Source organism: Strongylocentrotus purpuratus, unplaced genomic scaffold (assembly GCF_000002235.5).
Source record: "Strongylocentrotus purpuratus isolate Spur 01 unplaced genomic scaffold, Spur_5.0 spur5_scaffold_1, whole genome shotgun sequence".
Taxonomy (NCBI): domain Eukaryota; kingdom Metazoa; phylum Echinodermata; class Echinoidea; order Camarodonta; family Strongylocentrotidae; genus Strongylocentrotus; species Strongylocentrotus purpuratus.
The window spans coordinates 31,883,070-31,895,401 of record NW_022145594.1 but is presented as its reverse complement, the minus strand read 5'-3'; the positions used below and the strand labels follow the sequence as shown (position 1 = coordinate 31,895,401).

The window sequence follows — 12,332 nt, the reverse complement described above, 5'->3', positions numbered from 1 at the left end:
ACACTTTAATGTTGAAGCACCAAGCATGACACGACATAATGGATATGTGTGCTATATATAAGAATCCACCTTCACTATTGTTATCATTTTTATTAGTAGTATTAGTAGTAATAGTAGTAAGAGTAGTGGCGTATAGTAGAAGTATTGGTATTAGTATTATTAATATTATCATTATTATTACAATATGTATTTTCACCTTGGACTTGTTTCCTTCTTTAGCAAGAACTACATAGAAGTCACTGTCCAAGACTGTTCCGAATAGTGAAACTTTCTCTAGAGAGGGAGCAGAGCATATCATCTTCGCTACATCATGCGATATAGTTGGTCCAAGCATGTAATCATTCACTTGAAGATCGATCTTAAAATAAACAAACAAAAAATGATGATATGAGAGAATCCGACAGAGTACATTGCTAAAGTCTAAGACCACCTGAAATGTTGTTTATGCTGCTGTCACTGGGCCTGCATAAATATTGTCTTACCTGGTATTGAATGATTACAGAATGTGTCCATATCAACAGAGTAGTGCTATGGTTTATTTTTGCAAAGGAAGGTCTTGTATAACATTAAGTCAGTAATGCAGTATGGTAAAAGATTGCCATTTTCATAGGGCCCCCCCAAATTGACCCTCCATTAAAACTGCTGTTTATTATGCCATTTCAAGAAGATGGCTTATTTTCTGACCAATAAAACTGATTGGTACAAGTCAAATAGTACTGTTTATATTTATCATATGCCTATAACAGTGATGGGTATATAAAATGATTTTGCCTAAGTAATATAACAATGTCTGGACTGGAGATGAGGGCAAGATGTTGTGTATCACCACCCTCCCCCTCCAAAAAAAAAGCCAGTCAATAATCATAGTTACCATTTAACCACTTCAAAATATCATCGTCGTCAAATATTGTACAAAATACATCCCCTTAAAGACATGAGTAACCATATATAATGTACGAACGTGTTGTTAATGTTTCCTTCTCTCCTAAATGTTATGGTGTATAAGAATTATTTGATACTATTTCAATTTGATTTACCGGTAGTATACGGGTAGTGGTCTTTAATATCCATGCCACTTTTATTTACAGAAATAATTTGTCATTGATTTTATACATGTTTTTTAAAAGTGGAAATAAAATGATTCAATTTGATTATATCACAGATTATCAGGTATAAGGTCATGGATGTAAGAGAGAGTTTTAAAAAAGGCATATTATAGACCCATTCTTAAAAAAATGCAAATCTATAGACGCCTGATGGATTTTCGATTAGAGGGGAAGTCCACCCTAATATTTTTTTTTTTTTTTTAATTTGTAATTGGTGAACACTGTGACGTATCATGCGAGCTCCTCTCATATTTGCTCTGTACAGAAAATTTCATGAACTTTCATTTTCTTACCAGCACAGATTTGTATCATGAAGGGGTTGTATAAAAACATACTTGCAATAATTACATGTAGGGTGAATGCATGATTGAACATTTTGTAAAGGGAAAAATAGATTTTTAAAGTTTTTTGGACAGGGCAAAAAGGAGGGGAGCTCCCAAGATATGTCATAGAATTACGAATTTGTGTTTGATTAATTTGCGCCTTCAAAAATTGATAAATTTCTTATTTTTAATCGTTTCTTGCTCACACTTTCACTGACCTGTTTATCTCATTTCTCTGCTTCTATTCAAACCTACTTAATATTAGGGTGACTTCCTCTTTAAGTTATAATACTTATCAGTATATGTTGTAAGATATCAAACTTACCACATCTACATATAGTCCAGTGAATACATAAGCTGCTATGGTATGTGCAGTCCTGAAGTTTATTTTCAGAGATGACACTCGACCCCTCAACAAGGCTACGGTATCAAGGTCCTGACTCTCAAATGATACATCAACCAAAAAATCCATCTCCTCTTGGGTTGGGGTGTTACCCTGTACCATGCATTTCATGACATGGTTTGCAATGGTTTTGTCCCGTGATACAGTGAAGTACAGGAGATACCTAAAAGCTTCCTTCCTAGGCAGCACTACTTCCTCAATCAGCCTGTTGAATTCATTGTGATTTAGTTCATACAAGGAAGCAAGATGGACTCCAGCCATGTACTCCTGAAAGAGTTTGTGTGGAAAGACAATTTGAGACTGCAGATCGATACTGCTCTTATCATTTATAAATGACTTTCTTTTCTCTAATACCCCTACTCTGCAAGCTGTTTCCAAGGATTCTAAACACTGTTCAAAATCATCTTCTTTGAAAACATCAGTGTTTTCTTGTAGCCTGATGAAAGCAACTTTTGCAACTGGTTTCAAGAGCTTCTCAATTTGAGCGAGATATTCTTTGAATGATGGGCTGCCTAAATCTGTAATTTTTTTCTGAGCATAATGCACACTCAGGAATTTAAACCTTTCATCAAATATTTGAGAAAAAGTTCGAAATGACTTTAACTTTTCTTGTTTTTTGTCACCAAGTTCTCTCCACATAAGACAGAGCATAGCTATGTAGATAGGATGTGGGGCCATATACTCAGATATGATGTCACTTTCTTTGGTTAATTGGATGAGCTGATCTGCTGTGGCCACATTGTCTTCAAAGTACTTGTGAATGTAAACCTCCACATTCTCCTTGCTAAAACCTTCCACATACATGAAAGTGTAGAGTTTCCTTAGACTATTATCCCATCTAATCTCTGTGACCTTCCTTGGGCGACTTGTCACCAATACCGGGCAAGTGTCAAGTTCATCTGAACGAAGAATGTCTATAAGTGCAATGTCACCTCTCTCTGAAGAACTTCCACTAGCCTCGTTCGTCTTGTTCGTCTTGGATTCTGATCTTGCCTTGGTTTGATCAGCAGACTTTGGCTTGTGAAATTCTGACTTTGAACCAGCTTCTCCTTCCTGTACAACCTTGCCATCAAACTCATCTAATCCATCAAACGCAATGAATACATTAGTTGGATATGACCGGATGTACCTAGTGATCTGGCTGGCTGTTGCTGGGTTGTCCTTGGAGAGATACGACTTGGCAATCTCACCGATCGTGCATTGCTTGGCTTCACAAAGAGGGACAACAAGTACCCACACAAACTTTGGGAGAACAGGACTGTCAGTTATCCAGTCCCAGGCAATCTTAGAACAGAGTGTTGTCTTTCCAGCCCCCGCCTCTCCCTGAATCATGATCCGCTTGGGGAACTCTCCATTGACTTTGAGGTCAAAGAGATCCCTGTACCCAAGTGGTCGCTTGTGTTCTCTATATTCCTCTTTTAGGAGAAGGTTTGTGTACATGTCATTGAATGGCACAATGGAATCGGGGTTGAGGGCATCAGCTCTGATCTTACAGAGACTTGTTCGGTACTTGAATTTGAAATCATCTGCACATCTCTTGATCTGGTCAGGAGAAAGTGGTGGAGTCTGTGATCCTGGCATTGTAACAGAAGCACCTTGAAATCAAATAGCATTAGTGTGATGATTTAGATCAACATAATTGTTTTCTGAATATCAAAATGTTTCATTTAAGGATATTCATCACACATACACATGATCATATGAAAAATTTCTGATGCATTATTATTTCTTTACAACTTTACATTTTCAATTTTATTAGTTCTGCTGTTAGAGGATGTTATCTGGACTAAGATTCATAGAGAACAATGATAATTATCATCATTGATGATTTGATGTCATGCATCGTTGATGCATGACATGTCTATGTTTGTTTTCTTTTCCAACTCAAAAATATCTCAATAGAATTTGTCTTTTAGTATTTTAGTACATACATGTCTATTTATGTATCCATATATGCAACGCAAATATCACAATTTCCATCGCTAGTATGGACAATAATGCTGAACCTTATTAATAACAGCTTAAAGAACAATTCCACTTGATATAACTGAGAGAAATGTAGTTCTCCTTTTGTTTTGTAAACATAAAGTATGGAATTCTCTATGTTGGGGCTGACATAAGGTCACAATGGTTAAAAGACTCTGGAGAGGTACGACCAACTTTCATAAGCTTGGTTTCACAAGACGAGCCAGACTTGAAAAAAAAATCAGAAATTGGCTAGGCTTAAAATGTGGTGGTTCCAAACATGAAATTTCTGACAACTATTGTGAGGGTTCACCAGACAGTCAGTATCAGTCTCGTGGGCTGTCTGTTAACTGGGATGTCCTGCTGTAACTAACCCTATTAGTAACAAATGACAGTGTTTGTTGGTTGCCTGCAAGAGCAATACATGTTCAATGGCAGTAAAGGCCTTCTTGCGGGCAGCCTACACAATCTCTTTCTTATTCTTACCTGTCCTATTCGGGACTATTCTGCCAGCGAGTAGTTCGCCAGAGAGGAACCCTAAGTCACTATTTTTCAATCCCTCTGCAAGAAGAGCCCTGATGTCTTTGCCTGGAGACTGTTTAATTCTCCATCTCGTGAACACTGCTATCAATGCATCACTGGTATTTAGGCTACATTCCTTGATGTGATCAAGCTCTACAATGGGAATCTCCAGATTAACGCCCAACTTATGGTAGTAGCAAGTTGCAATTAGCGTGGAAAGCTTTATGAATTCTTCATCACTGACGATCCTGTCATTAAAAGAAATGATGTTTATCAGTCATCTCTTCAGTAGGTCTTACTGTGTTGTAACCCCTACTGTACATTAACATAGGCAACTATAATACTTTGTAAGTTAAGTTCAGTTGCTGATGAGCATTCAGGTGAAACAGACTACATTGAAGAATAAACTACTCCATGCAACCTACAATATGCACACTAGCTCCTACAGTTGACCACTGTCAGCACCTGCAGCTTCATGCGCTTAGCCGCATGCGCTTACCGTCCTGATTTTATTAAGCTACTTGTACTGATAAGATTGATTTAAAGGTATATATTGAAGCATACACGCACAATGACACAAGGCTAAGAAACCTCATGAAGCAATGCACTGAAATACGGAAGAAAAATTGGCATACATGTTTGTGATGTTATGCTTAAATAATAAGGATAGCACTTCATTATCCCTACTGCTTATTCTGTTGCAATTAAGAAAAGGAAATCAGCTTCAAATACAAATAAACTGACCTGTCTGGTCCAGGGTTGGTTTCAACATCACCAGATCTCATCAGAAGAATCATGGGCAGATAGAGATGGCAGAATCCATCCATGGTGCAAGATGTCCTTCTCATTCGACAGAAACTCAGTCCGCTGGGAAAGTACATGAATGATAGCCCCAGCAAGACATCCTGTAATTTACACAAACAAATAAGGGAATTCTGTTTACTATTCAAATTACTCATATTTAGTGACACGCATGTACAGTGTACATAAAATGGTTAAATTTTTCAATATACACAGGGGCGTACGCAGGATTTTTTTAAGGGGGGGGGTTTTAAAATATTTTGCTCCCGAAAATGTGAAAATCGCGCCGGCCGAAAAGTCGCTCAGTGGGGGGGGGGGGGGTAAGCGGACACTTTTTTTTTTTTTTTTTTGGAGGCCAAAAAAAATCGCAACGACTCAGCCGGCAGAAAAGTCGCTCAGTGGGGGGGGGGGGGGGGGGTAAGCGGACACTTTTTTTTTTTTTGGGTCTCAAAATTTCAAAATTTGACATTTTTTTACGTATGGGGGGGGGGGGTAAGGTCACCTTATTTAGGTTAGCCATGGGTATAATTTTTTTTTTTTTTTTTTGTTGTTTTTTTAATAAAAAATTAAAATTAACAAAAAAAGCCAAAGGGGGGGGTTTTAGGTTTTTTCGGGGGGTTTACATACATTAAATTACCAAAGGGGGGGGGGTTTGAACCCCCAAAACACCCCCCCTGCGTACGCCCCTGAATATATATATATATATATATTCCTCATCAAAATATTTTCCTCTTGACTTGACTCATGTGATTTAATACCGACCTTTATTCATAGATAAAAGGGGCTGAAATGCATTTTGAAGATCTAGCTTGCAGGAAGGGGGAGGGGGAGGAGGATGTACCCGTGCATCTCTACTGCAGAGAGACAACAAACGTATTTAAAGGGTTTATGAGTTAGAGCTAGTTAAATATCATATTGGGATTATTCTGATTGTGTATAGGGTGTATTGTACAAAGAAATAAACTATCATGAGATGTAACATAGAAAGCATGGTGTTATCAGATGCTGTGAATGGTAGACTAATATATAGATTTCAATAATGACATTGCACCACCTCATGATGGGGGATGGGGGAATTCTCCATTGGGGCACTTATACTCACAATATGGATAGCCACACCATCATATAGGTTCTCTACAAAAGAAAAGTAGACCCTCCTGAGTAGGCCTAAGTTTTGCATTTTGAAAAGTTGACACTTATTTAGTCATTTTTGTGTTTTGAAACAAATGGCAAAGTTGTCTGGTACAATATCACAGTGAAATTTCAGCCAATTTGATTTGCCCATACATATACTGATTAAAATGATTACACATTTTAAAAGATCATTACTTTCACATATGGTTGGCCTTATGCCAAAAGGGCCTTAACCGGATTTGGGGGGGGGGGGGGGGGTTATTGAGTTATTAACATCACCTTGTAGATTTCAACATTCTCTTTAAAGGTAACTTTGTCTCAGATTCTGAAACAAAATTCTGGATTTAGCTCATGCTGCAATCATAATTACAAACCTTTAGGTCAGTCAGGAACCCCATGATTTTTACAAGCCGATCGCCTGTCTGATAAGCAAGATATTTATGATTGGAATTACAAATTTTGAAAACCGTTTGCCTGACGGTTTAAATAACACTACAGTCTATTGGGGAAAACGAGTATGGTAAAACCGGTCACTAAAAGATTTTTAATTTTCTGAGGCACTTCTTGATCATTTTGAAGCGCAATTGTTGTTATAGGGCTTCGATATTACACCATATCACAGACACTGATAACACGTAGGGCCTTGTATCTCAGATTGAACATTGTTAAACGATCCCTTTAAAATGATGTGCTTCACTTGTTGAAATTCGATTTATTTATGAAGATAATTATGAATTTCAAAAGACCCTAACATGTATCTTAACTTTTTCCTTACACCAAAGGAGGCCTTAACCTACAAGGCAAAATTGTTATCAATGACAGATTATGTTGTTATTTCTATTTATTTCAATAAATATTAATAGAAACATCATCAAACTAGATAGAATTTTGACTGCGCGCAGTCGAAAATGATGCCTCCGCCATAGAGCAATTTAAACAAGTTTGGAGTTTAAATCTCCAGTGGTTCTTGAGATATCATGATAACAATCTCAATGTATGGAATTTCATAAGTTGACCTCTGTGACCCTTGACCTTTGACCTACGTGCTCCAAAATCTAATCAGATTGTCTTCCTATGGTGATACACACTATCATTAAGTTTGAAGTTTAAATCTCCAGTGGTTCTTGAGATATCGCGATAACGATCTCAATGTATGGAATTTCATAAGTTGACCTCTGTGACCCTTGACCTTTGACCTACGTGCTCCAAAATGTAATCAGATTGTCTTCCTATGGTGATACACACTATCATTAAGTTTGAAGTTTAAATCTCCAGTGGTTCTTGAGATATTATGATAACAATCTGAATGTATGGAATTTCATAAGTTGACCTCTGTGACCCTTGACCTTTGACCTACGTGCTCCAAAATCTAATCAGATCGTCTTCCTATGGTGATACATACTATCCTTAAGTTTGAAGTTTTTACATCTCCAGTGGTTCTTGAGATATCATGATAACAATCTCAATGTATGGAATTTCATAAGTTGACCTCTATGACCCTTGACCTTTGACCTACGTGCTCCAAAATGTAATCAGATTGTTTTCCTATAGTGATACACACTATCACTAAGTTTGAAGTTTAAATCTCCAGTGGTTCTTGAGATATCATGATAACAATCTCAATGTATGGAATTTCATAAGTTGACCTCTGTGACCCTTGACCTTTGACATACGTGCTCCAAAATCTAATCAGATCGTCTTCCTATGGTGATACATACTATCCTTAAGTTTGAGGTTTAAATCTCAAATGGTTCTTGAGATATCGCGCTAACAAACTCAATACAAGGAATTTCATAAGTTGACCTCTGTGACCTGTGACCTTTGACCTACGTACTCCAAAATCTAATCAGATCGTCTTCCTATGGTGATAAATACTATTCCTGAGTCTTAAGTTAAATCTTAAATGGTTCTTGAGATATTGTGATAACGGTCAAACGGGACGGACGTACGGACGTACGGACGGACAACCCGAAAACATGATGCCTTCGGCACCACCTTCGGTGGCGGAGGCATAAAAACATGGTTGGTCTACTATAGACACAACATACTTAGAATAATCACTGAAAGTATATATCATGAACTTAGCTCATGAATTCTGAGTGAGATCTAAGTTACATGTAGATGTGGATGCATAACATGCGACTGATTCATGAAATACGCAGATGTCAACGTATGGGACTGTTATGTAAAATAAAGAACGAAAAAGGTGTCCTAAATGTACAATCTCTAAAAAATTAATTCACCAAAAGCTGCATTATATTAATACAAATATTCAGATATCAAAAAATACTTTTTCTAACATTTTAATTAATCAATTTTATCATTTTTCGTGACCCAGTAGCCGTAGCAGGGGCTTTCTGGCAAACCAAAGATGTCACGAAACAAGAAAATGTGTTTATGCCACAAGGGCGCTCAAGACGGTTAACAGCAGGTTAGGGCCCTTTTGGCATAATGCCGTGTAGGTTACGGCCCTTCTGGCATAAATACGCTACATTCAAGCCATATGCCAAAAAGGCCCCAACATGTGTTTTGCACAAGCATGAAAACTTCTGAATATTTCAAAACAAATTTAACACATTTCATGTAAAACTTAAGTTAATAACTAAAAGGTTATACAAAGTTTCGGGAAATGTTGAGAATTGGCTGGATAGTGATTCTTTACAATTTTGATATATTTTGATGCCCCTGTGGATGTGTTATAAGCACAAATAGATTTAGCCCCTAAAGCACCTCTACTTTCGAGAAAAATTGATTATCAAAATGTACCGGTGCTCCCGGTAAATTTTGATAAATTTCAAATAGCTCCTACGACTATACAATGGTAGCTGCGACCATGAAAATTTCAACATATGTAGCTGTGATAAATGATTTCCAAACGGGAATAGCCAATCCGTCGAATTTAGTAAAGAAACATTGTTTAATAGCTAAATTAATATCTTGACCTTGAGAGGGAGCTATATACATAAAGAGTTTTTTTATTTTACCATTTCAACTGCGACAACGATCACTGAATATTGTAGGATCGCATATATGCTTCCAATATGTTCATTTGAACCAAATTCATGACCCCATACCAACACTTTGTCTCACCTTTAAATGTATTACAAAGTTTTGGTATGGGGTCATGAATTCGGCTCAAAATAAAATATTGGAAGCATATGCATTCCTACAATATTCATTGATCGTTGTCGCGGTTGAAATCGAGTCTGAAGTTATGAAATTATAAATAATAAACTCTCTATGTTGTATAGCTCCCTTTCAAGGTCAAGATGTAAAGTTAGCTTTGAAACAATGTTTCTTGACTAAAATCGACCGATTAGATATTCCCGTTTGGAAATTATATATTACAACTAAATATTCTGATATTTTCATGGTCGCAGCTACCATTGTACGGCCATAGGCGCTATTTGAAATTTATCAAAATTTACCGGGAGCACCGGTAAATTTATCAAAATTTACCGGGAGCACCGGTAAATTTTTATATTCAATTTTTCTCGAAAACAGAAATGTTTTAGGGGCTAATTTTTTTAGTGCTTATAATACATCCACAGGGGCATCCAAATATATCAAAATTGTAAAGATTCACTATCCACCCAATTTTCAAAATTTCCCAAAACTTTGTATTACCTTTAACATATTTATTGAAAACAAAAAAATGACCACAAACTTTTGATTTTTAGAGAGGCCAAAGGCATATTAGGCCGACAATATATGCTTTGTTCAATTTCTCCTCTTTCACCAATCTGAATTCTTTCAACTCCAGTAGACCAGGTCACGGTTAGCACATGTCCCAAATGACCTGAATATCCACAGATCTTCAAAACATGAAGAGATCCCACTTTGTAGTTTTGAAGTCATCACTCCTACAGTGAAGGAGGTGCTACATAAATAACCTTTGTTTCCACTTTCAAAGAATACTTCCACCTGTGTATCATGGTGCACTAGCTGCTTGTGCATAAAGAATCATGATAACATAACTTTCATGAGCACGTATCCAGTATTTTGTCTTTGTGAATTTCACAATTTGGTCTGCAATGACCTTTCTCTGCTCATGCTCAGACTGCAATTATGAACTTGCTTATATTAGCAACCGGTAGGTCCCGATTCGCCGGTAAAGGTAAAAAATGAAATACACAAAAGAAATTACGGTTACGAGAATGATGGGTCAACAAAGAAGAGTAGATAGCATAGTTATAAAAGGTTGACAAATGTGGCTAATGCCGAAAAGGTGGGCAGCGTGGCGTCCCGGCACGTTGACTTGAATGCGACCGTTCGTTCAAAGCCCCCCCCCCCCCCCCCCCCGGTTTGGCCGAAAGGGTGCGTTGGGATTGTCGTGTCGTGTCAAACGCGACTATTCGTCCAAAGCCCCCCCCCCCCCCCCCCCCCCCCCCCCCCCCCCGTTTGGTCGAAAGGGTGCGTTGACTAGTCTTCCACATCAGCCGTTTATAATAGAATTTACGGAAAAGCAATTTAAGTCGTTTAAATTCAAATAATCAAGATAGAAAAAGATTAAAAATTAAATAAAACTAGTTTTTACGTAGTCTTGCAGACGGGGGGCTTTGGACGAATGGTCGCGTTCAAGTCAACGCGCCGCAACACAACGCTACCCACCCTTTCGGCATAAGCCGACAAATGTTAGTAATAAGATTAATAAAGATATCTCCATACGTAGATGTACTTACCAAATGGTAATTGCTGTGGCTATGCGGACTGACTGTATATCGTGGTTTTGGATACCACTCGTTCGTCCGCATGCACAAGCTTGTGACTGTGTAGAGTCTATTGCGGGTGGTGGCCGGGTAGGGAATTAGAACTTTAGCACTTGTAGAAGAAGGAAACGAAGCGGATCGGAGCGAATAGTAGGCCTACCTGTTTCACGAAAGTGTCATTTCTGTCTATACAGCTTGGATGATGCAAATCAATGAGATTCTACGTCAATATTGAGAAATTAGCTGACAATACGACGTAATCATAATGACTGCGACATTGGGATTGTTAACACAGTACACCCCTTAGTGCCGCGCCCTATACTTGCGGGGGCGCTCAATTACCTCATAGGGAATCCCCTAAAATTGTTTGGCATGCCAATTGTTCAAATGCACTGAACTGAAAGATACGTAGAGAACGCTCATCCCCATTCACAATGCAGATCTCGACGTGTGGCCGTCGAACGCGTTGGGGATAAACGCTCGAGTGCACACGTCGCCATATTGCTAGTCTCTCTCTTTTCAGGGCAAGCAAACCAGTTGATGACATGCGCATGAATTTATTTTTGAAGTCGACCTTTTCATTTATCAACTGGCATGCGTTATAATGTTCTGTTCAGTTCTGTTCTCTGTTCACTATCTCTCCTTATATTATTGTTTTTTCTTGTATTCTTAAATCTCTTTCTCTCGCTTTCATTACTTTCCCGCCAAAACACATTCAATTCTAGTTGAAGATCGTTTCCTGGCACGGTTTATGTTCACACTGCACGCTAGATCGGTCTGGAGCGACCTATATAGGAACCGAACCGGTCTAGAAGACCACATCGCGAAGTGATCTTCTGGATTAAATCCAAAATTGTTTCATTCTAAAAGGGACCAAATCTGAAGAATTTGTTCACTTAAGCCATGTTAAACTTAAACAATAAACTTGTAAAAAATATTCAGAATGTATGCAACATCAACAATTTAACATTTCTCTATCAACACTGCAACCACAAAAAGAATACAACAATTATTCTATATTACTTCTTGCATATAACATATCACAGTTTATTGTTCATCTACACAATATCTATAATAACATTTAGTCACATGTAGATGTGGCACACGGTTTGCTATACAAAATAAAAATATTCAAAACTTCCATAAAACTATATAGGTATTATATATATCATGTATAAGATAGAAGCAGAATATAAGTGAACATAATTTCATTTTAAAAAACATTGAAAGTTCATAAAAATTCACAAGTTAAAGTTACACTGGAGAGAAAAGGAAAAGTATGGCCTGCTTTTAAAAAATCCTTTGAAACATGTTAGTAACATATAAATGACCTACTTTAGTGTATTGGTGGATTTTTACCCTCTCATAT

General features: G+C 37.5%; 1 protein-coding gene across 1 annotated transcript in view; it reads right to left on the bottom strand.

Annotated features, from left to right (window-relative positions):
* The window catches only part of LOC105437006, a 55,420-nt gene extending 43,738 nt beyond the window's left edge, over positions 1-11,682 (bottom strand). Inside the window, exons 1-5 of the mRNA XM_030978065.1 lie at positions 10,937-11,682; positions 5,064-5,224; positions 4,284-4,567; positions 1,755-3,427; positions 197-358 (exon numbers count right to left, since the gene is read on the bottom strand). Coding sequence (XP_030833925.1) covers positions 197-358; positions 1,755-3,427; positions 4,284-4,567; positions 5,064-5,224; positions 10,937-11,008 — 2,352 coding nt within the window. The 5' untranslated portion in view covers positions 11,009-11,682. The remainder of the gene's footprint in view (positions 1-196; positions 359-1,754; positions 3,428-4,283; positions 4,568-5,063; positions 5,225-10,936) is intronic.
* Between the last annotated feature and the right edge of the window lie 650 nt (positions 11,683-12,332).